General features: G+C 41.7%; 1 protein-coding gene across 2 annotated transcripts in view; it reads left to right on the top strand.

Moving 5' to 3' along the window:
• LOC126278126 (signal-induced proliferation-associated 1-like protein 2) overlaps nucleotides 1-22,624 on the top strand; it is a 788,230-nt gene that overhangs the window by 687,765 nt on the left and 77,841 nt on the right. For both annotated transcript variants that reach the window (XM_049978014.1, XM_049978015.1), the window contains 2 exons: nucleotides 4,036-4,380; nucleotides 9,513-9,769. In XM_049978014.1, coding sequence (XP_049833971.1) covers nucleotides 4,036-4,380; nucleotides 9,513-9,769 — 602 coding nt within the window. The remainder of the gene's footprint in view (nucleotides 1-4,035; nucleotides 4,381-9,512; nucleotides 9,770-22,624) is intronic.

Genomic DNA, 22,624 nt, shown 5'->3' on the forward strand with positions numbered 1-22,624 from the left:
AGTATTGAAATGCAAGCCAGGCGATGTGTGTGGAACTAGATGACGGGCGCTTGACGTCACTGCCGCATCTGCGAGTGCTAGTATCTTCTCTGCAGTGTTGCCCTGGCAGGGTTGCTTTACCGTGCCTACCTCGCTTGCCAGTTGGTATTGGCGGCCGCATAAATAGCTAGCAGCACCATAGTTCTTTCAGGTGTGTGTTCGCTGTGCTCTCTTATCGTTCTCGTTACGCGCCATTGCTTTGGTTACGAGTTAGGTTTTTGCTCTTGCACTACTTGTTCGAACTTTGTTGTGCTACTGTGCCCTCTATGTTGGCGTAACCTCTTGTTTGTTGTGCTGTTCACATTCATGTAACTGCTGTTGACTGCCAGTATATGCTGGTTGTGAGAGTAGTTTCCAGTCATTGTCATAATCCCAGTTACAACAAATAAAGTCCAAGAAGCAGAAAATAATTATTTAAATAAAAATTTTAGTATAATGCATTTTTAAATTGGACTAAAAACCAAAAAACAATTTCTTTGTCCCACACAGATTTCTAGCCCCCCCCCCCCCCCCCCCCCGAAGATAGTTCTGAAAATTTGTGATTGTAAATTTTTAATGTTGGGTCTTCAGTCCTGAGACTGGATTGATGCAGCTCTCCATGCTACTATATCCTGTGCAAGCTTCTTCATCTCCCAGTACCTGCTGCAACCTACATCCTTCTGTATCAGTTTAGTGTATTCATCTCTTACTCTCCCTCAACGATTTTTACGCTCCACGCTGCCCACCAGTACTAAATTGGTGATCCCTCGAGGCCTGAGAACATGTCCTACCAACCGATCCCTTCTTCTAGTCAAGTTGTGCCACAAATTTCTCTTCTCCATAATTCGATTCAATACATTCTCATTAGTTATGTGATCTACCCATCTAATCTTCAGCATTCTTCTGTAGCACCACGTTTCGAAAGCTTCTATTCTCATCTTGTCCAAACTATTCATCGTCCATGTTTCACTTCCATACATGGCCACACCCCATACAAATACTTTCAAAAACGACTTCCTGACACTTAAATCAATACTGGATCTTAACAAATTTCTCTTCTTCAGAAACGCTTTCCTTGCAATTGCCAGCGTACATTTTATATTCTCTGTACTTCGACGATCATAAGTTATTTTGCTTCCCAAATAGCAGAAAAAAGCGTCTCATTTCCTAATCTAATACCCTCAGCATAACCCGATTTAATTAGACTACATTCCATTATCTTCGTTTTGCTTTTCTTGGTGTTCATCTTTCAAGGCACTGCCCATTCCGATCAGCTGCTCTTCTAGGTCCTTTGCTGTCCCTGACACAATTAAAATGTCATCAGCGAACCTCAATTTTTATTTCTTCTCCATGGATTTTAATTCCTACTCTGAATTTTTCTTTTGTTTCCTTTATTGTTTGCTCAATATAATTTGAAAGAGAGTATTCCAGTCAACATTGTCAAAAGCTTTCTCTGTCTACAAATGCTAGAAACGTAGGTTTGCCTTTCCTTAATCTTTCTTCTAAGATAAGTCGTAAGGTCAGTATTGCCTCACGTGTTCCAGTATTTCTACGAAATCCAAACTGGTCTTCCCCGAGGTCGGCTTCTACTATTTTTCCATTCGTCTGTAAAGAATTCGCGTTAGTATTTTGCAGCTGTGACTTATTAAACTGATTCTTCGGTAATTTTCACATCTGTCAACACCTGCTTTTTTTTGGGATTGGAATTATTATATTCTTCTTGAAGTCTGTGGGTATTTCGTCTGTTTCATACATCTTGCTCACCAGGTGGTAGAGTTTTGTCAGGACTGGCTCTCCCAAGGCTGTCATTAGTTCTGATGGAATGTTGTCTACTCCTGAAACCTTGTTTCTACTCAAGTCTTTCAGTGCTCTGTCAAACTCTTCACGCAGTATCGTATCTCCCGTTTCATCTTCATATACATCCTCTTCCATTTCCATAATATTGTCCTCAAGTACATCGTCCTTGTATGGACCCTCTATATACTCCTTCCCCCTTTCTGCTTTCACTTCTTTGCTTAGAACTGGGTTCCATCTGAGCTCTTGATGTTCATACAAGAGGTTCTCTTATATCCAAAGGTCTCCTTAATTTTCCTGTAGGCAGTATCTATCTTACCCCTAGTGAGATAAGCCTCTACATCCTTACTTTTGTCCTCTAGCAATCCCTGCTTAGCCATTTTGCACTTCCTGTCGATCTCACTTTTGAGACGTTTGTATTCCTTTTTTACTGCTTCATTTATTGCATTTTTATATTTTCTCCTTTCATCGATTAAATTGAATATTTCTTCTGTTACACAAGGATTTCTATCAGCCCTCGTCTTTTTACCTACTTGATCCTTTGCTGCCTTCATTACTTCATCCATCAAAGCCACCTATTCGTCTTTTACTGTGTTTCTTTCCCCCATTCCAGTCGATGGTTCCCTTCTCCTCTCCCTGAAACTCTGTACAACCTCTGGTTTAGTCAGTTTATCCAGGTCCCATCTCCTTAAATTTCCACCTTTTTGCAGTTTCTTCAGTTTTAATCTACAGGTCATAACTAATAGATTGTGGTCAGAGTCCACATCTGCCCCTGGAAATGTCTTTCAATTTAGAACCTGGTTCCTAAATCTCTGTCTTACCATTATATAATCTGATACCTTTTAGTATCTCCAGGGTTCTTCCATGTATACAACCTTCTTTCACGATTTTTAAAGTGTCAGCTATGATTAAGTTGTGCTCTGTGCAAAATTCTACCCGGCGGCTTCCTCTTTCATTTCTTAGCCCCAATCCATATCCACCTACTACGTTTCCTTCTCTCCCTTTTCCTACACTCGAATTCCAGTCACCCATGAGTATTAAATTTTTGTCTCCCTTCACTATCTGAATAATTTCTTTTATTTGATCATACATTTCTTCAATTTCTTCGTCATATGCAGAGCTAGTTGGCATATAAACTTGTACTACTGTACTAGGTGTGGGCTTCGTATCTATCTTGGCCACAATAATGCGTTCACTATACTTATATCAACAACATACATTATAGAGGGATACTGATGTGTAAATAGGTTCCTGAGCCTGAAAATATTTTTCGGCGCACTATTTGCAGTATCAATGGACTTTAAAGCCTCAGACAGGTATGATGTATGCTGTTAAGAGTGTATTATCAGGAGGGAGGAGGGGGAGGGACGTCGACGACGACTACATTGTGGCCACCCTAGAAAAGAATTTATTAAATTCAAATAATTGCTTCGAGAATGAGGTTTTGACTCTGTAGCGGAGTGTGCGCTGATATGAAACTTCCTGGCATATTAAAACTGTGTGCCGGACCGAGACTCGACGCGGGACCTTTGGCTTTCGTGGGCAAGTGCTCTACCATCTGAGCAACCCAAGCACGACTCATCGGCGTCCTCACAGCTTTAATTCCGCAAGAGAAGAGAAAAGCTTCTGTAAAGTTTCGAAGGTAGAAGGCGAGATAACTGGCAGAAGTAAAGCTGTGGGGGACGGGGCGTGTGTCGTGCTTGGATAGTTCAGATGGTAGAGCACTTGTCCGCGGAAGGCAAAGGTCCCGAGCTCGTCTCGGTCCGACACACAGTTTAATCTGGAAGGAAGTTTCAAATAATTGTTGCTGACTTTTGCGCAAAATATAATTTTTGGAGAGATATTGATGCGTAAGGAAGGTCTCTAAACTTGAAAATATTGAGTATAACATCCATTAGGTAAAGTGACATCTATTACTAAGACTTACGTTTTGGGACTAGGTTTAGTTGAAAAATTTAAAACATTTATGGAATATGGCAGAAGAATTCGTTAAAAGACAATATTTTCTTCAAAATTTTAAAAATAAACTGGCTAGATTGCAGTACTTTTAAAAACTAATGATTATTAGATTTTGTAAGAATTGTCATTGTCGCCCTGGTATGTTGTGCCGCTGAGGATAGTGACCTGGTGCGTCACAAAATTGAAAATAAATGCTGCGCAGCCAATGTGGACGTTTTTGACCAGAAATGAAGTTGCTGACCGAAGGAATGTCTGCCCCCGCAGGCAAATCTCCACGCCGGACGACTCCGGGTGCCCGACCCCCGACTCGGCGGAGCAGCAGCAGGGGCGGTGCCGGTGGCGGCAGCTGCAGTTCGCCCACCACGACCTGCAGTCGCTGACGGCCGGCTCGCTGGGCTGCGCCGCTCTGCGCCTGCGCGGCCTGCAGCTGGCGCGCCGCCGCAACACGGCCACCGGCGCCTCGGCCGCGTCGGGGGCGGCGGCCGGCGGCGGCGGCGGCGCGGCGGCGGCCAGGGCCGCCACGCCCGAGTCGCCCGCCGACTCGGGGCCCGACGCCGCCCCCGAGGAGCACGACCCGGGCGACGGCCGCTGCAACGACCTGCTCGAGAGGTGCGTGTGCGCCGAGGAGACAGGGAAGTGACGAATGATTGCCACTGATAGCTCGCGCAGCGAGCTGGCATTGTTGTCGTACGTGGCTTAAGGCGCCCTGTGGCTAGTACTCAGCTCGGAACAAAAACTGACGAGAACGGGCAGGTGGTATTCGTTCGAAGCTGTGGTTTCTTTTGTGACACAACTTAGAGCAGTTCAGCCTCCTTCAAATCTTTTGCGTCCGCGCGCCGTCTTTTGCGTCCGCGCGCCGTCTTTTCTACCATTGAATAATTGTCTTCCTCTGTTGCCGCAATTGGTATTCTATCAAGAGCATCTGCGACATTATCTACAACAGTCATTTATAACCTTGTAAAATTTGTTACGCGATGTTTCAGAGGCAGGAGGATTAGATTAATACTCGTTCCATAGGTCGTGAATACGACACTTTGTAATGATGTGGAACGTGTCAGGTTAATAAGATGCCTGTACAAGATATTACATTACACAAAATACTGCAAGACACTAATGTTAAATATTAAGCACTGATAAAGGTTTGAACTCGGAACCTTTCGCTTAGCAGCCGTACACTTTAACCATTACGCTAACGCCGCTCTTCAGTTTGTGCAGGTATCGGTCAGTGTGTGTTGGTTTTCAATACGTGCTGTGTCCCTGGTTTCCACCATCCTTTGTCAAAACACATCACATATAGAAAGGGTAGTTATTTGTCCTTTCCTACTTCCATGGTAGATTTTATGTTGCAGCAGGTGGTGGGCGCCAAGGTTGTAGCAGGAGACCTATCCCTGCCAATAATAACCACAGCATTCAATGTTTACAACAGTGTTTTGTTGTTTGTCTGAGACATGGTCGTTTCAGGAAGCAGGAAATCATGAAGGAAATATCCAAAATATTTCGACCAGACGTGGAGAAAAATGTGATTAATACTGTGGAAGGCATCTGCCATGTCAGTACCAGGCAGTTGGCCCACCAGTAGTTGGTAAGCCAGATGACGGTGTGGAACATTGTCTATGACAATTGTTACTACCCCTATCAGTTACAGCAAGTGCAGGGCTTACTAGAAACAGACTTTAGACTGCAGGAGCAGTTTTGTCACTGTTTCTTCGCCAGACAGCCACGATTCCGGCCTTTGCGTCATTCATTCTATCCACAGATGAGGCTATCTTTATGTGGAGTGGTATCTTCAAATTTCTTAAGTCATCTGTGTGGTAGTATGCAGAACCCCCATGGTACAGTGATGTCGAATCATCAGGATCAGTGCAGCTTGAATGTGTGGGCCAGGATAATTGGCAACTGTGTTTTTGCACCAGTCTTCCTCCCATATCGCCTGACAGGTAGAAACTATCAGCATTTCTTGTGGGGTGACTTTGCCTCCTCTGCTGGAAGAAGTGTTATTGATGATTTGGAGCATTAAGTGGCTGCTACATGATGGTGCTCCAGCCCACTTCACCACTAAATGTCCAAACATATCTCAGTCAGTGTCTTCCCCAGTCGATGAATTGGATGACGGGCTCCAGTTGCATGGCCTGCTCGATCACCAATCCCAATCCTTGGAATTTCTGGTTATGGAATAATCTCAAAAATATCATGTATGCCAAGCCCATTCCAGACGTGGAGACACTGGAGCAGCATATTCATGCTGTCTTTGCACTGTTTGAATGCAGTGTGACTGATGTGAATGTATGAGACAGAACACACTACGGCACATAACTGCGTGTATTGAGGCACTTGGAAACCGTTTTATCACATACTGTAACTGTGGCTGTATGGTACTAGACTGCAATCTCTGTAACAATATATGATTGGGAAACGATGCATTTCTAGACCTAAGTACATTAGACATATTTTTTCCCTAACCTCTTATTGATCAGTTCCTAGAGTTTGTACATGGTGGAAAAATACATGTCCACTAAGAGAGAAGACACCTTGAATAACCTCTTCATATGTCATGTGATCCACTGTGTTGGATTTGTGTTTAGTGTTGTGTGTGTCATCAGATCTAACAGGTCCTGGAGCGAAATCAACTTCTTTCATCAGCGTTCATGTAACATTGTACTCCCTTTTACACACTGATATAGACTTGCCTTTGGTTCCATGCCAGCAAGAGTCCATGGAGCTGCACAGACTGAACCAAAAGAGAGACTATATGTTGTTGTTGTTGTCTTCAGTCCTGAGACTGGTTTGATGCAGCTCTCCATGCTACTATATCCTGTGCAAGCTTCATCATCTCCCAGTACCTACTGCAGCCTACATCCTTCTGAATCTGTTTAGTGTAGTCATCTCTTGGTCTCCCTCTACGATTTTTACCCTCCACGCTGCCCTCCAGTACTAAATTGGTGATCCCTCGATGCCACAGAACATGTCCTACCAACTGATCCCTTCTTCTGGTCAAGTTGTGCCACAAGCTCCTCTTCTCCCCAATTCTATTCAACACCACCTCATTAATTATGTGATCTACCCATCTAATCTTCTTTAGCACCACGTTTCACTTCCATAAATGGCTACACTCCATACAAATACTTTCAGAAATGACTTCCTGATGTTTAAATCTATACTCAGTGTTGACAGTTTTTGTTCTTCAGAAACGCTTTCCTTGCCATTGCGAGTCTACATTTTATATCCTCTCTACTTCGACCATCATCAGTTATTTTGCTCCCAAAATAGCAAAACTACTGTGTGTCTCATTTCCTAATCTAATTAATTAGACTACATTCCATTATCCTTGTTTTGCTTTTCTTGGTGATCATCTTCTATCCGCCTTTCAAGACACTGTCCATCCCGTTTAACTACTCTTCCAAAACTTTTGCTGTCTCTGACAGAATGACAGTGTCATCGGTGAACCTCAAAGTTTTTATTTCTTCTCCATGAATTTTAATACCTGCTCCGAATTTTTATTTTGTTTCCTTTATTGCTTGCTCAATATACAGATTGAATAACATCGGGGAGAGGCTACAACCCTGTTTCACTCCCTTCCCAACCACTGCCTCCCTTTCATGCCCCTCTACTCTTATAACTGCCATCTGCTTTCCGTACAAATTGTAAATAACCTTTTGCTCCCTGTATTTTACCCCTGCCACCTTCAGAATTTTAGAGAGAGTATTCCAGTCAGCATTGTCAAAAGCTTTCTCAAAGTCTACAATTGCTAGAAATGTAGCTTTCCCTTTCCTTAATCTAGCTTCTAAGATAAGTCGTAGGGTCAGTATTGCCTCACATGTTCCAACATTTCTACGGAATCCAAACTGATGTTCCCCGAGGTCGACTTCTACCAGTTTTTCCATTCGTCTGTAGAGAATACGCATTAGTATTTTGCAGCTGTGACTTATTAAACTGATAGTTCGGTAATTTTCACATCTGTCAACATCTGCTTTCTTTGGGATTAGAATTATTATATTCTTCTTGAAGTCTGAGGGTATTTTGCCTGTCTCACACATCTTGCTCACCAGATGGTCGAGTTTTGTCAGAACTCTCTCTCCCAGGGCTGCCAGTAGGTCTAATGGAATGCTGTCTACATCTGTGGCCTTGTTTCAACTTAGGTTTTTCAGTCCTCTGTCAAACTCTTCACGCAGTATCGTATCTCCCATTTGATCTTCATCTACATCCTCTTCCATTTCCATAATATTGTCCTCAAGTACATCGCCCTTGTATAGACCCTCTATATACATGTGAAAAAAAGCATACAAAGTTCCTGGAAAGTGGTATGAAGAGTCTGCAGCCGTGCACTTCAGTTGCTGTGGTGCACTGACAGTGATTTCTAGAAGAAAGATAGAAGATTAAAGCTACCTGGTGCAAAGAACACGTATTTCAAGAGAAATGTGTAAACTGAAGTAAAGATTAACCCAACAGGAACAGATGTAATAAAGTATTAAATGAAATGTGCTGTATGTTGAGGGTGTAGCAGCAGACAGCAGAGCAGAAAATTAAAAAGACTCAGTGTTCACAATGCTGCCAAGACAGACATGTCATTGAAACCTTGAAGGCAGTTCATGGTAACAGTGATGATTTGCACATTCCAAAAACTTTTGACAGACTTTGAATAACCAGTGACTTGAAATCTTAAATCTAGACATCTTGGAAAAAATTGTTTTTCTTACCAGTTTCTCCGTTGTAAATTCGTTGCACAGGTCCTGTAGGAAACAGTTATCCTTGTTTACTTTCAGTTTCAGAATGAGTATTTATCCTCGAAAAGAAGTTATTTTTAAGAAATGTCATGCTACCCTCCCTCCCCCCCTCCATTTATTCATTCACAGTGGCAGAAATCTTCTTTTCGTGTTGTTCACAGCCACAGTATATAATGCAGCTCCTGCAGGGAAAGCAAGGAGTGATCGTTTCCTTTTAATACTTTATGTAGACTGCTTGTTCTTTGTGCGTGAAGTATTGATGTGTACTTTCTGACACATCTAACCGTATGTGGCATTTCATGTTCATTTCAGCCTACTCTTTAAGGAACATGTAAATTGTCCCTAATATATGATAGGCATTCACAACGTTTAAATGATCACTTGAAAGAAATAAAATTATGTAATTAATTTGCCTGTCTGCAGTCCTGTTGTACATAAAAATATGTACATCACAGTATTGTAGCATATCACTAGAGGAGACAAAACAAAATGGCACAGATGATAGTGTGCATGATGTTGTCATATTGAAAATGCCTTGTGTATTTCTTGGAAAGACCTGAATACTATGTTCTCTCAAAATTAAGGCAGAGTCTGTTTTGAGGAAACCTCTTAATCATTCTTTAAAAGTTGTCATAACCAACTCTCTCTTCTTTGGTGGTATTTATTAGAACACTTTTATCACTTACAGAAAGTACCATTTCTGCTTGATGAAAGTTAAGTGCATGGGCATTCACATTTCTGTAAGGAATAGGAGTGGGCCCAAAATTTAACCCCTGTGGACTTGTTACTGATTTCTCCCCTGTGACTAAAATTTTCTCTTCTTCCAACATCTTTATATTTATTCACTACAACTTTTTGCATTCTGTTTAAGAAAGATTTAAACAAGTTATTTATAAACCCATGATTTCTGTAAAATGTAAGTTTTTCTAAGAGAACAAAAGGGTCTATGCAATCAGTAGTTGGTTAATGATTTGTCATGCAGAGATAGGATTACAGTGGAGTTGGTGTGTTACATTGCAGCTGCCCATTCTTCCGTAATGAAGTGGGTGGCGAGGCGGAGCGTGTTGTGAGCCTGACAAGAGGTGGTGGTGGTGGTGGAGGTGGTCGAGCACCACCACTACACCGTCCGCCACTGGCCGCAGGGGTCAGTGTTCTGGAGTTCCCGGCTGGCGAGTCCCACTGGCGGTCTGGTGCCTGTCCACTGCGCCGGCAGCGTGCAGCCATCGAGGGGGTCGACCGTGGCGCACTCTACTACCGCAACTACTTCCACAACCAGGGTATGTCTTTACATCTGCACCACTAATCTGCAGTTCGTGCACAAGTATTTGGCTGTGCGCCAGAGCTTCTGTGACGCCACACAATCACATTCGTGACTGCTGCCACAATCTCTAGTCTCACTGATTGCACTTCGTCGGCAGATGGGGAATTAAACTTGCGTAGTTATTCCATCACATTTATCTAAATAATAGTTGCCAGGCTTACTTTGACCCCTGAGACAGCATTACATTTCTCAAAACTCCAGAAGTCAGAGCCCTGTAACCACCTAACTACTTTCAGAAAAGAATACATCATGCCACTGCACTGGAATATTTTCACCATTGACTATTCACTCCACTGCATCCAACTGGCCACTAACTACTTCTGCCAATAATAACCACACAGCAAAACAATAGTACAGTTCATTCAAGAGGGAGAGAGTTACACAGAAACAGCACTTTCAAATTTTCAAGGGAACAAACAAATTTATTGCCATGAATTAACCCTAGCCAAGTGCAACGAGCTGCTGATACTCCTAGATTTTGCAAGCTCCAAACTGCTCCACAAAATTATTCCGCATTCAGGCCTTCCAGAAAATCTAAAACGGTAGCATAATTTAGGCAGTTTCATAGGTCATTTCCTACTCCTGCTGCTAGTAGAGATTCTGTAAGATGCTACCTCCTGACAGGGCTCTTAAAACTTTTTCTGCAATGGGTGTCTGGAAACACTGGCCATCATGGCGAACAGCAGTTAGAACTGCTGTATGTGTGTGTTCTAGGATGTTGTACATCACCAGAAAACTCCCAATGAGGAAACAGTTCCGAACGTCCTTGTTACGTTGCACCTTTCTGCAGAGGTGGTTTTATTACTGCTTTCTTGCTTCTCGCAAAGGCAGTTTCTTTCCACACTGCTAGATTATGCCTTGCTGTTCTCACTAAAACTGGTGGTTCATCCACAACTTTAAGAAGATAGATTTTCAAAGGAAATATTTCTAATCAACATAACTTTATTTTATATTTTTGTCAACTGTAAATTGAAATTCCTCCCACCACTTTTGTCGGCTACTGTGGGAGTCGGCACCGGCACAAACAAGGAAGAAGATAAGTTGCAATGGCTGGCAGCAGGAATCAAAAAATTGTGTGTACTTTAAACTTTCAAATTATTGCAATACTTTATTTCTATGAAGAAAATAAACATAACTTCTCTTTATGAAGTGGCCACTATACCTCCTACCTGCAAGTAATTTAGCTACTTTCATTACTCGCAAAATGAAGGGAATAAAAACTTTTCTGGCAAGTATGAAGCACTAGCAGCGCTCTCTGCACTTAAGGAGAGGAGAACGGGATTTTCTTGCAAACATTCTTCATAAGGGAAGTGTCATTCTGTAAAGCAATTATTTTATTTATTTTTGGCCTGTTTATGATGTGTGGAAGTTTATCGTCCATCTTACTGTGAACATGTAAAAAAACCTCCACAATCCGCCACTGTTAATTAGTAATAATTCAGAAATTTTCAGTTCTAACCAGATAGCAGGTTCCACATTCCTATTAGTTATTTAATAGATTCCATGTAGGCTGTGAAGAACACTCAAACATGGAAAATTTCATGTACTGTAGCATTTTTTATTGGGTGCTTTAACTTCAATTGTTTACTCAGGTTTGCCAGTTGCTTTGAAATAGTGTTAAACAAAGCATGGTGCAGTTCCATTACTTCTGTCTGTTACATAAAAATGTCCCTACAGCGCGCGCGCGCACACACACACACACACACACACACACACACACACACACACACACACACACACACACACACACACACACACACACACTCTTCCTGTATTTCATGTTCCTACAGAAGATTATATTTGCCTAGTACCAGAATAGAGGTGTGTACTTGAATTTACAACACACTTCAAATTCTCAGGAGTTTCACAGCTTCTGCATTGGAACGGTGGCACAGCTTGTGCAGCGTAAAATTGGATATTCGGCAGTATGCCTCTGTGTTAATTGTTTCCAATGAAATGAATACCTCCCAGCTGCGAATTGTAGCTCTGTCAAAAGAAAAAAGTGATTTGACAGATCAACATGGGAAGGGTGATGCCTGTGCACATAATATGGGTGTACAACTAACAGCAGGTTATGTCCGTTCTGGACACATTCACATTTTCTGTTAATGTATGGTATTGACTGTTGTTTGTAGGGTGGTAGTAGTTGTAATTTTTTCTGTGCACTTTTGCAACTTGTCTGATATTCTATTGCCTAAAAAAACAGAAAAACATTGCAAGCAGCAAACTCTAACAATACTAGTTAGGTCTACAATGTAGAGCTAAGGTATTCAAACATGATTATTTTGCATTGTGAGCACACTTTACAAAGCAAAAAAAAAGGATTATGAACAGAAATATGAATGTATCTGAATTTGTACATAGTCGTGAAACGTGCGGTGGTAGTCTGCTTAAACACTGAAGTACAACTCCAGCCTTCCTTAACATGATTCCAAAACTTGCACAAATGTTGGTTGATACATTTCAGATGCTGTCCATTACAGTTGGGAAGAGAATTTAAAAGCAGGACACTAGTTACTAGTGATAAACTTAACATGAAGAAAAGCTGGCAGTTACATTCTGGCTATTAGTAACTTTGAATATGGATCTTAATAATTGTTTTGCATATTGATAGCTGCTAGATACTAGGATAGTTCCTGATGCCTGCAGTGAAATATGCAATCCTCACCCATCCAGCCCTCTCCATGTTCCCATTCCATCACTACATAGCCATCATTACACCACCACAACCCGTCTTTCCTTTCCGCTACTTCCCCTGTGCCCCCCCCCCCCCCCCTCTCCCCACTTCTCCTCTGCCTTCTGTCTAAATTGCAGCACTTCACTGTCCGCCACCCCTACCATACTATCCCTCCCCCACCCTGCACCTGCCTCCTCCTTAAATCCACCCAGTCGCCACTCCCATCATGCACTGGTGCAGCTGCTCGTAGTGCGGTTTCAGCTGTCTGAGACTGCAGGGGTGGGGGTGGGGGTGAGGGTGTATTGACAAAGGCATTAATGCCGAAAGCTATAATTGTCCGAATCTTTTTGTTGTGCCTATTGCAACTCAGCATCTCTGCAATATGGTGAGTGGCAACTGTCCTTCTCTAACATTGTTACACTCCATCCTGGTTTTTCCATTGTTTGACCTTCTCCCTGTGATTTTTGAATAGCACATTTGCCATTACTCTCTGAATTTTACTGTGGAACTTGATTAGCTTCTGCTTGTGACATCTGCAGGTGCACCTGAACTAACGTTGGTCATGTTGCCTTGCTGTTGAATCTGGTGAGAACAACCATTTCACTGAATGAGTAACAGTAATTTACTCTCTGCCTTACCTTCATAATAATAATGAATCCTACCCTTGTTGCACCATTTACCACTGCTGTTGACATTATACTATATTGGTCTGATCAGATTCGTGGACAGAGCCTCCATCTATAGAAGCCCTCTAGACCTGTGATGCTGCTATATAGCACTGAATCAGAGAGGGTGCAAAAGGTCAACACATAGTGGAAAATAATTGAGCACCAGTGAATGTAAACCACACACAATTGTAAGCTGTTGACTCATGCTCACCTACTGTTCACACCAAAGAGAATTATTTATTTTTATTTATTTATTTATTTATTTAACCTGGCAAGATTAGGGCCATCAGGCCCTCTCTTACATCTAACCAGGCATTCTACTTATTTTACAGTCATATGTTATAGTAGGCATGTTAAACTACATCTAATACAAAAAGTGAGATAAACAATTAGAAAGGTACACCTCGAAAAATACATTATTGAAGAGAGAGATTTTAGATAGGAGTGCTGGCAGCAGGGAGTATGAGGGAGACTCATGGTGAAGGGAGGAGAAGAATAGAGAGACATGATAAAACATAATTAAGGAAAATATAAAGGAAAAGGAGACTGCGTGGCTAATAGAGATAAATGAAGAGGAAGGCATCTCAGGAGCAAGATAGGAGACGCTAGCTTTGCTATTTGACAGATGAGAGGATTGGCCTTGCACATTAATTTTGTGGAGAATTTTATGCGGTTGATAGTAGGAAATGCTTCAACTTCTTCTTAAAAGCAACAGGAGATTGAATTTTCCTCAAAGTAAGGGGCAGTTTGTTCCAGAGGCGGACAACGGCAACTGAGGAGGAGTTTGCAAAAGTTTTTGTTTTGTGAGTGGGCACGGTTAGGATACCAGATAAGAGTGACCTCGTGTTTCGATTATGATGGCATGACAGGTTTTTAATCTCTGAAGCTAGGTACTGGGGTGCTTGCGCGACGAGGAGTCGGTGAAGTAGACATAGAGTGTGGTAGTCGCGCAGTTTGTCCGGCCGCAGCCACCCTAGCTCGGAGTATGAAGCACTAACATGATCATATCGGCGAATGTTGCAGGTGTAACGCACACAGGCATTCATGGTTAGCTCTAGCCGTCTTTTGTTTTCACTACTCGTGCCTTGTTGAATCACATCACAATAGTGGAGGTTCGGTAGAACGAGTGCTTGCACGAGCTGGCGTTTCAAGTCCTGTGGGAATATGTTCCGAAACTTTTTGAGAGCAAATTATCATTTGCTGATGCTCGTTCACTTGTAAAAACAGTCTCAGAAGGACTAAGATATTCATAAGTTTGCTTACTGGTTCAAGTGAAGGCTGCCTAGCAGGTTCCATCGTCTGCTAGCTGGCTACCATACAGGGAGCTCTGTATGTTGTCTGTTACAGCTCTGGAGCTGTTTTACTAGTAGGTCTTCCTGAATGGTACCTATGCCTCACAGCTTGTAAGGCAGGGACTAATGGAGAATGCCGGTGCACCTGTGAGACAAAACACAATGTCACATGCCTACCAGTCAATCTGCAATGTTTCTCAAATGATTTTAAAGAAACCATTCTTTGAGAAAGATTTTCATGCATTTTATAGCTACATTTGTCAGCTTCATAATGAACCATCTTTCATATCGATAATATTGGGCTTGGTGGTCTAGCATTAAAGCACATGCCCAAACAGAAACGTCAGACTGCGGATTTTTTAGCCTGGGTTTAACCCAGCCTTCACATCTCAACAATGTGAGGAGTCACCAGAAATAATGTGATTGGATTCCACATAAAACTGTGTGTCCATTTTCTCCTCTTGGACAACTGGAGTGGGTTAGGGACAGTCACTGAAGTGGTGTGCAATTGAGAGGCTTGCAATGAAAAATTTGGATTGCTATCTTTTGCTATGTTTGTATTTGGTGCATGGTAGGTAATATATTAGTGTACACATGTTAGATAGCATATTGAATTATTCCTAAAAGTGGGAGGAGAGCTATATTGATTACATATAACTGATTTTTCTCAAATATGGAAAAGTACTCCATTCCTCTTGTGAGTATGAAATATTTACAATATCCTTCACATCCTATAAAAAAATTTGAGAGATCAAAACAAAGTATTGACAAATGTTACCACATGAGGAGAGTGTTTTGCCATATGGTGGTTGTACAAAACTTCATTGTCTACTGCAATATACAAATAAGTACAGATTTTTTCAATTGAATAGTGCAATATTTGAAGGGTCATGGACAGCTGTTAAAAAGAGAATTGCTGTGACTTATGAAATAGCAGAAGTGAATAAATTACACAGTAATTTTACACTGAGGAAAGGTTTGTACATAAACAAGATAATGCTGTAATTGTTTTTATATTTCTCAGATCATTCAGATATATAAATAAAATTGTTTTGGCAAGTTTAATTTTATTAATGTATTATTAAAATATACTTCTGTGAAATTTCAACAGAAGAAGAGATCTATTTTCCTGTCGTCTAACTTCTTTTCCTTCAGAAAAGTGTCATCAATATGGAGCTTTGAGTAACTCCTACACTTCTCTTGTTGCTATGTAATTTGATTGTTTTGCTAGAATGCAAAAGTTTGAGGATTCACCTCACTTAAATTCTAATGTAATTGAAATTGTGACACTACTGAAGCAGAGTATTATTAAACTAACAGCTGACAGCTAGAGGGGTCATCAGTTTATGTAAAAGCCCCTTCTCAGTATAAAAAACAGCAAATAATTTATTCACTTTTTTGTTGCAAAAGCCACAGCAATTCTCATTTCAGCAGCTGTCTGTGAACTTCAAAATGTTATTTTATGGAAAAATCTATAAATCTTTACATACTTTTACATCTTGGGGATAAGGAAGTTCTGCATACTAACTATTTAGCACAATATTCTCCTCATTGAATGCTATCATTTTCCAGTGTATTGTTTTGATGTTTCATACTACTTAAGAGATAAAAGGAATTTGAATATTTCAGTGTCACCATATATTTGGGATGGAGTGCTTTACATACAACCCATTTTCTCAAGAATGAAAAAAATGTATAGATCTCCTCTCAACTTACCTGCAGACAGTGTATGACTTAACATTCAGTAAACACACTCAATAACTCCTTTTCCCATTGTAAACTATCAGAATTTCTTGCAGTGTCTTATTCAATTTAGAAATATCACAATTACTATGACCATTAACGAAATGACAAGCGGTTCATTGTAAAGATGACAAATTGAGTCAGAAGGTGCTTGAAAATTGAGGAGGCTTGTTGACCAGATAGCTGATGTGCGTTGCCATCCACACAGTAAAGTGAGCTTGGTAACTCCTGTGACGAATCTTAACTGTGTGAGAAGCTCAACATGTGAGGTAGTCATATCCCTTCCCTGTTGGTCATCAGTCGAGCACGCCAGGCAGCAAATTTTAGGTGAACCTTACTCCGTGTTGCATGGGATTAAGCCAGTCTTCAAGGATCATGTCATCTACAAGCAGGCATCCTTTAAACCACTACTGTTGTACATCCAACCAACCCAATCCACACCAGGAATTCCACTAATTTTTACTGGTTTCCACTTTGAGAAACAGTTTTCTATTGTGAATATGTTAATTGTATATTTGCAGTTTGTTACCAACTGTGTTACCAGTAAACCCTACACACCCCCATCCATGTTAGACTCTAGCTTCCACCACAAATGGAGTTAATGTGCTAAATATTTAATGTTAAGCCTTCAAAAGAGAAAAAGGATTGAAATTATGGTTAGTGTTTGGAAATTGCACATCTCAATGTTGAACTTGGTTGGACGGTAAAATAATTTTGATAGTACATTCAGTGGTATGTGTGGAGATTGCCTGCAAAATGTGCTGGTAGTAACAAATTCAAATATCATTCCTGGTGCATAGCTTACCTGTAACTTCTCATCCCTTTTGATTGTTAGGAAAATAGATTTTTGTTTATGAATGTGTGACGTGCCCAAAAGAACAGACACCATGCATTCTTATAACTGCTTTGCGTAGATGAGCAATGAATCCACCTTCATTGTGGATGCACATGTACATCCGATCTTCTGCAGGAATCTCGGAGCAGTGAGCAGGGAGGAAATGGACAGAGACTGCAGATACATAGTGTTTGGTGGGAACGTGGGTCGGCCTGAGGCATAACAAAATACTCTGTGCAGTTGCAGTTACACTGTGCCCCGGGTTACAGGAGATCCCAAGTTTGATCCCGGTCTGGTACACATTTTCATTTGTTGGCACTGATTCTGCGTGATGTCCCGATGCAGCTGGCATCAGTAATCCCTTCCATTTTCCCCTTTTCCCTTCCCTTTCCCTCACTCCCCCTTCTCCCTCCCCTTCCACTTTCAATTTACATATACAAAAGATTTTATCCTGTTAGCTTTCTAGCACTGAAGACTGCAACTTCAACAAAACAAATGTGATTTAGGTTAAATATCACTGCCCATTTTAGAAACTTTCTGCAAACATAAACTCCACTCATGGATTAGGTCTCGGCCTGTTTCGAATGGCCAACTGCTGCCTGTGAGGAAGTGAGAGGAGTGATTTATGATTGTGGGACGTATAGGAAAAAAGAGTAGACCCTGGATCCTCCCACACCAAAGGCATGGACGCTAATCCTCTGGCTAAGTAGGAATTCTTACAAGCTGCACGATTACTTACATGTACCAACAGCTATTAACGTGCCGTCAGCAGTGCATTCCTCGAGGCAATGTTTAACAGCGTGCTTTAAGTTTGTACAGACACAGACCAAACAATTGTGAAAGGAACCTTCTCGGAAGAAAACTTGAATAATTTTATTTTGCTATCGGCATTTTGGTTTGGAAATTATCGACCGTAATCTTGTACGGAAAGGGCGATCGAATCACGTTGATAGACAATAGTGCTTGGACATGTTACAAGGGTGGAGCCCCCACATATTTCCTGAAGTAGGAACTGGGGCCCACATTGTCTTCTGACGATAAAAAGTGAGCCACATGGGTAACAGTGTATTCTGAGCTTGAATATTCGTTCTAATTATAACAGAACTAGCGACCGGCTCCAGCTTTACATGGGTAGCGCCAAGCACAGATACTTGACGTAGCTGTGATCTTGTTTACAGTACACTGCGTAAAGTTATGATTAAAATTCGGAGAACAACGTTAGGTAACTGAATACAAAAGTGACAATGATAGTGACATAAATTCAGGTGAAAATGAATTGCATGCGGTAGTGAATAGTGTATTCACTGGAATTTTAGTGTGTTAATATTGCTCTGTCACATGTAACCGAAACGTAAAATAAGAGAGCTTGCTAGTAATGCAATGAAAAGGAAACAGAAAAAAAGAGAACCATGCTCAGCTTGGCAATGGAAAAAAGGTATAGAGGAACAGCAGGATGAAATTAGATGGCAGGAACGAGTGAGGAGGAGGAACTGCTCCACAGAAGTTCGTGCAGGACAAAGATCGCAAGAGCATGAGCAAAACAGTAGTGTACGAGAAGTCCAAAGTAGACGTAGTAGAGATTACAGTCTGCCAAGTGAAGCATTTCGTTATAATCCCACTAAGGAATACAAGAAACACAAACATGTTGTCACTGGTTCATATGTGTCAGTTCTGCGGCGCTAAGTAGTTCAGTGTTCTGAGCGGCAAAACTCGAGCATCGCAGCAGCATTGGAAATGTCTCCCCCAGAATGAATGACAGAGCATTTTGTTTCAAATTCGGGTATTACTGAATATGTACGTCGACTTGAGTATTTCTGAGCATCCGAGAATGTTTTCGAGATTGAAATATTAACATTTTGACGAGTTTTTAGTGTTCATTTTTACAGTGCTCTTCTGATCTAGAATGGTCTTAGAAAACAAATGAAAATGAAGACGAAGTGAAGCACGTCTTTTTCAACTAGTATGTACAGGTGCCTGAAACGAACAAACTTGTTCGTCGAATTCGCTCTTTACTATCCACTTGTCAAACGAGCTCGTGGACATACCCGCCAGGATGTCAAATTTAACCTCACTTTCGACGCAGCCATACGTATTGTATCGTATCGCGAAGTACTTTTGACACTAGTAGGTAATGGTACGTGGTGCGATGCAAGATCGAAATTGGCTGATGTTTGTTTGCCATATCGGCCTTTAACATCTACATCTACATCTACATCTGCAATCCACGAGACACCTGACGGCGTGTGTAGAGGGTTCTTCAGATCCCTCTTTCCCCGTACGGTACCACTCACGAATGTCGCGTCAGAAAAGTGATTGACGGTTGCGGCCTCTGTATGAACTCTCTTAACTCTAATTACTCTAATTTTCTCGTCGTGGTCATTTCGCGAGATGTATGTGAGAGGAAGTAACATATTCTCCAACTCCTCCCGCAAAGTGCTTTGTCGAAATTTTGATGGGAACCGGTACGTAATGCACAACGCCTTTCTTGTAGCGTCTGTCACTGAAGTTTCTATAGCTCTCCCGCCGTCCACAAGATCCTGGGACGACACGCTCGTGTGATACTGATGCCTTTTCACTACTTTGGTTATCTCAACATCTTCCATTTCGACGTTCGTACCGTGGTTGTGGAGGTGTTGAAGAGGATTGGGGAGAAGAGAAGTTTGTGGCACAACTTGACTAGGAGGGATCGGTTGGTAGGACATGTTCTGAAGCATCAAGGGATCACCAATTTAGTATTGGAGGGCAGTGTGGAGGGTAAAAATCTTAGAGGGAGACTAAGAGATGAATATACTAAGCAGATTTAGAAGGACGTAGGCTGCAGTAGGTACTGGGAGATGAAGCTTGCACAGGATATAGTAGCATGGAGAGGCTGCATCAAACCAGTCTCAGGACTGAAGACAACAACAACAACAACAACCACCGTGGTTGAAAGGAGGGACCGTATTACGATCCTTCGCGGTGCAATAGTTTCGAAAGACCGAATTCAGTATTTAGGCCTTTTGTATTATCTTCCGTTACGGTGCCGTTATGGCAATGAAATTTCTCACACACCGCTGTGTTTGACGAACACGTTAGAGAAAACAGAACACTGCTAAATGATTTGTCAAGAACGTGTAGTTTGACAAATCGTTTGTTCGTTTGCAGTGACGTAATAAGAAAAATGATACAAATGTGTCGTTTTAAGTGTTTCCTAATAGATTTGTTCTAATTGTTCCATTATTTTTGGCCTTAAAGAAATTACTTTCCGGGTAGCCCTCGTGGATCGACTATTAAAAAACGTCGTAAGTTGCGGCAGAATGGCACCATTGCAGCCTTAGTGTAGAACACCGTGTTTCTCAAGTAGAGTCGACCAGCCGATCTGTTGCAGGGCGGGCAGCGGAGCCTGATTTACAAGTGCTCAAGGTTGATCCTGCGTGGGATGGCGAGAGAGCAGGTCGGGTTCGAGTAGCAGCAGCAGTCACGTTATACGAGCTCTGAGTCATGCTGACCTCGCGACGCGACTTCCGAGAGACCCTGTGGCGCGCCATTAAACCGCCAATCGACACAGGCAGCGACTGATGAGCCAGCCTCCTCCCAACTACTAGTGCGGAACGCAATCAGACCACCATTTGACTTTATTCCGCTGTCACTCTTTATTTCCTCTGTCGCTTGAAAGAGATAGCACAGCATCCGACTCGAGATTTCCTTCTAGAGGCTGCTTCCGGCTGTTTGCGCCATCTTCGGTGCGCGTCTGCAGAGGTCAGCCAGGCGTATGAGCCACTGTTTCAAACACTGCAAGGGCCATTAACATGCATATATAGAGTGGCACGCGTATTCTCATATTACTAACACAAAATAAAATTAAAAGAGAACATGTAAATTCGACCAATAAGCGAGTCAAAAAGGTAAATGCTAAAAGGGAATAAACTGTTAAAGTTGCCAGAAGATTAAAAATGCATGTTTAATAAAAATGCATGTTTAATAAAAATGCAATTGGCATTTTAGTGTACGTACGTACAAATATTCATATTTACGTAAACACCAGGCTTAATTCCAATTGAGTGGTTATAATAAAAGTGCAGCTACTCACAGGAGTCCATTGTGGGCTGTAATTAGTATGTCAGCAAAACCAGGTAGGTATTCTAATGTGTTAATGCGTGTACGCTCGAAAAAAATTAGTTCCAATTTTGTCCACCAGGTGCAAATTCGGCGCTGTGAATGCAACGGAGGGGTGTAGAAATATTTCCATATGTAATGGATTAGGAACAGGATGTGGGCAGAAGAGGTCAAACAAATGAGAGGCTTAATGTTGATTATTTTATTAACTGCTACTTACGTAATTTGTTCAATACGGGCAGTGGACATGTCCATAAGATACTGCATTCATAAAATGTGATCAGCAGTTGCTCACAGTGGAATCTGAACAATGTGTTACTGTATACAGGCCTTCAGATCAGATAGACCTAATCTGCCCCTGTGGTAAACACTTTCTTTTAGATGTTCTCACAGCCAGAAGTCACATGGATTCAGATCAGGTAATCTTGCAGGCCATGCATAAGGAAAACCTATGGAGATTAAATTTAGTGGAAGTTTGCATTAAGCAGATATTTCACTGTGCAGGTGACATGATGTGTTACTCCTCTTCCATCGAAACAGTGGTTTCCTTACAGTTGCAATCTTCCAAAGCAGGAATTGTGATGTACGAGGTGGTCTCGATAACGTGCCGACATCACGTTACACCTGACATACCCTGTGGGTGTATTATCTTCAAAGACGAGCAGACAGAGGAAAAGGTGCTTGTGAGTTCACGCCACAGTCACATAACAAATATAATGGCTCTTCATGCACAACAAGTGGTTTAACATTATTTACCCAAAATTCGGCAGTTCTGTGCATTCACTGCACCCTGTAGTGTAAAATGTGCCTCGTCACTCCATACTGCCTGGCCAAATCTCATAAACGTCTTTGTGTGCCAGAGATTGAAGAGCAAATTCTGAACGTTGCTGCAGATCATGAGATTCAACTTGCTACATCATCTGGTTCTTGTTAGAGTATTAGTGTAAAATAGACCACAAAACTTTCCATGCAGTTGACCATGGAATGGACAGTTCTCGTGACACTTCATGTGTATAAGCACTATTCGGTGCACGCACTGTATGGCCAGTTACACCAACATAGCTTCCACCGGGATAGGTGTTCCAGGTGCCACAAAAGTTGACCTGCGTTCTTGAATTCCATTATTGCTTTCATTAAACCATTTAATGGCATCGGGCTTCTCCTCTGACTTATCAGTCAGCTATACTTTCTCAAGGCAGCATTGTAATTGCTGCTGTTCATATAATGTTTCTTCACTTAACAGCTCACTCTCTCTCTTCTGGATAGCCATATTGTTAACTCACATTATGGATTGTCAAATGGCAGTATGGTCATCTTACCATACAGTGTAAAACATCAGATTTGCACCTGCTGACCGAAATTGGAACTAATTTTTTTCCAGGATAAATCAGTTTCACATTAATGCATTAGCATATCTTCAAAGTTTCACTGCCATAAACTAATCACAGCCCACACTGGAGCTCCGTGAGTAGCTGCACTTTAATTATAACCGCTTGGTACA

This window comes from Schistocerca gregaria, chromosome 6, assembly GCF_023897955.1.
Source record: "Schistocerca gregaria isolate iqSchGreg1 chromosome 6, iqSchGreg1.2, whole genome shotgun sequence".
Lineage (NCBI taxonomy): Eukaryota > Metazoa > Arthropoda > Insecta > Orthoptera > Acrididae > Schistocerca > Schistocerca gregaria.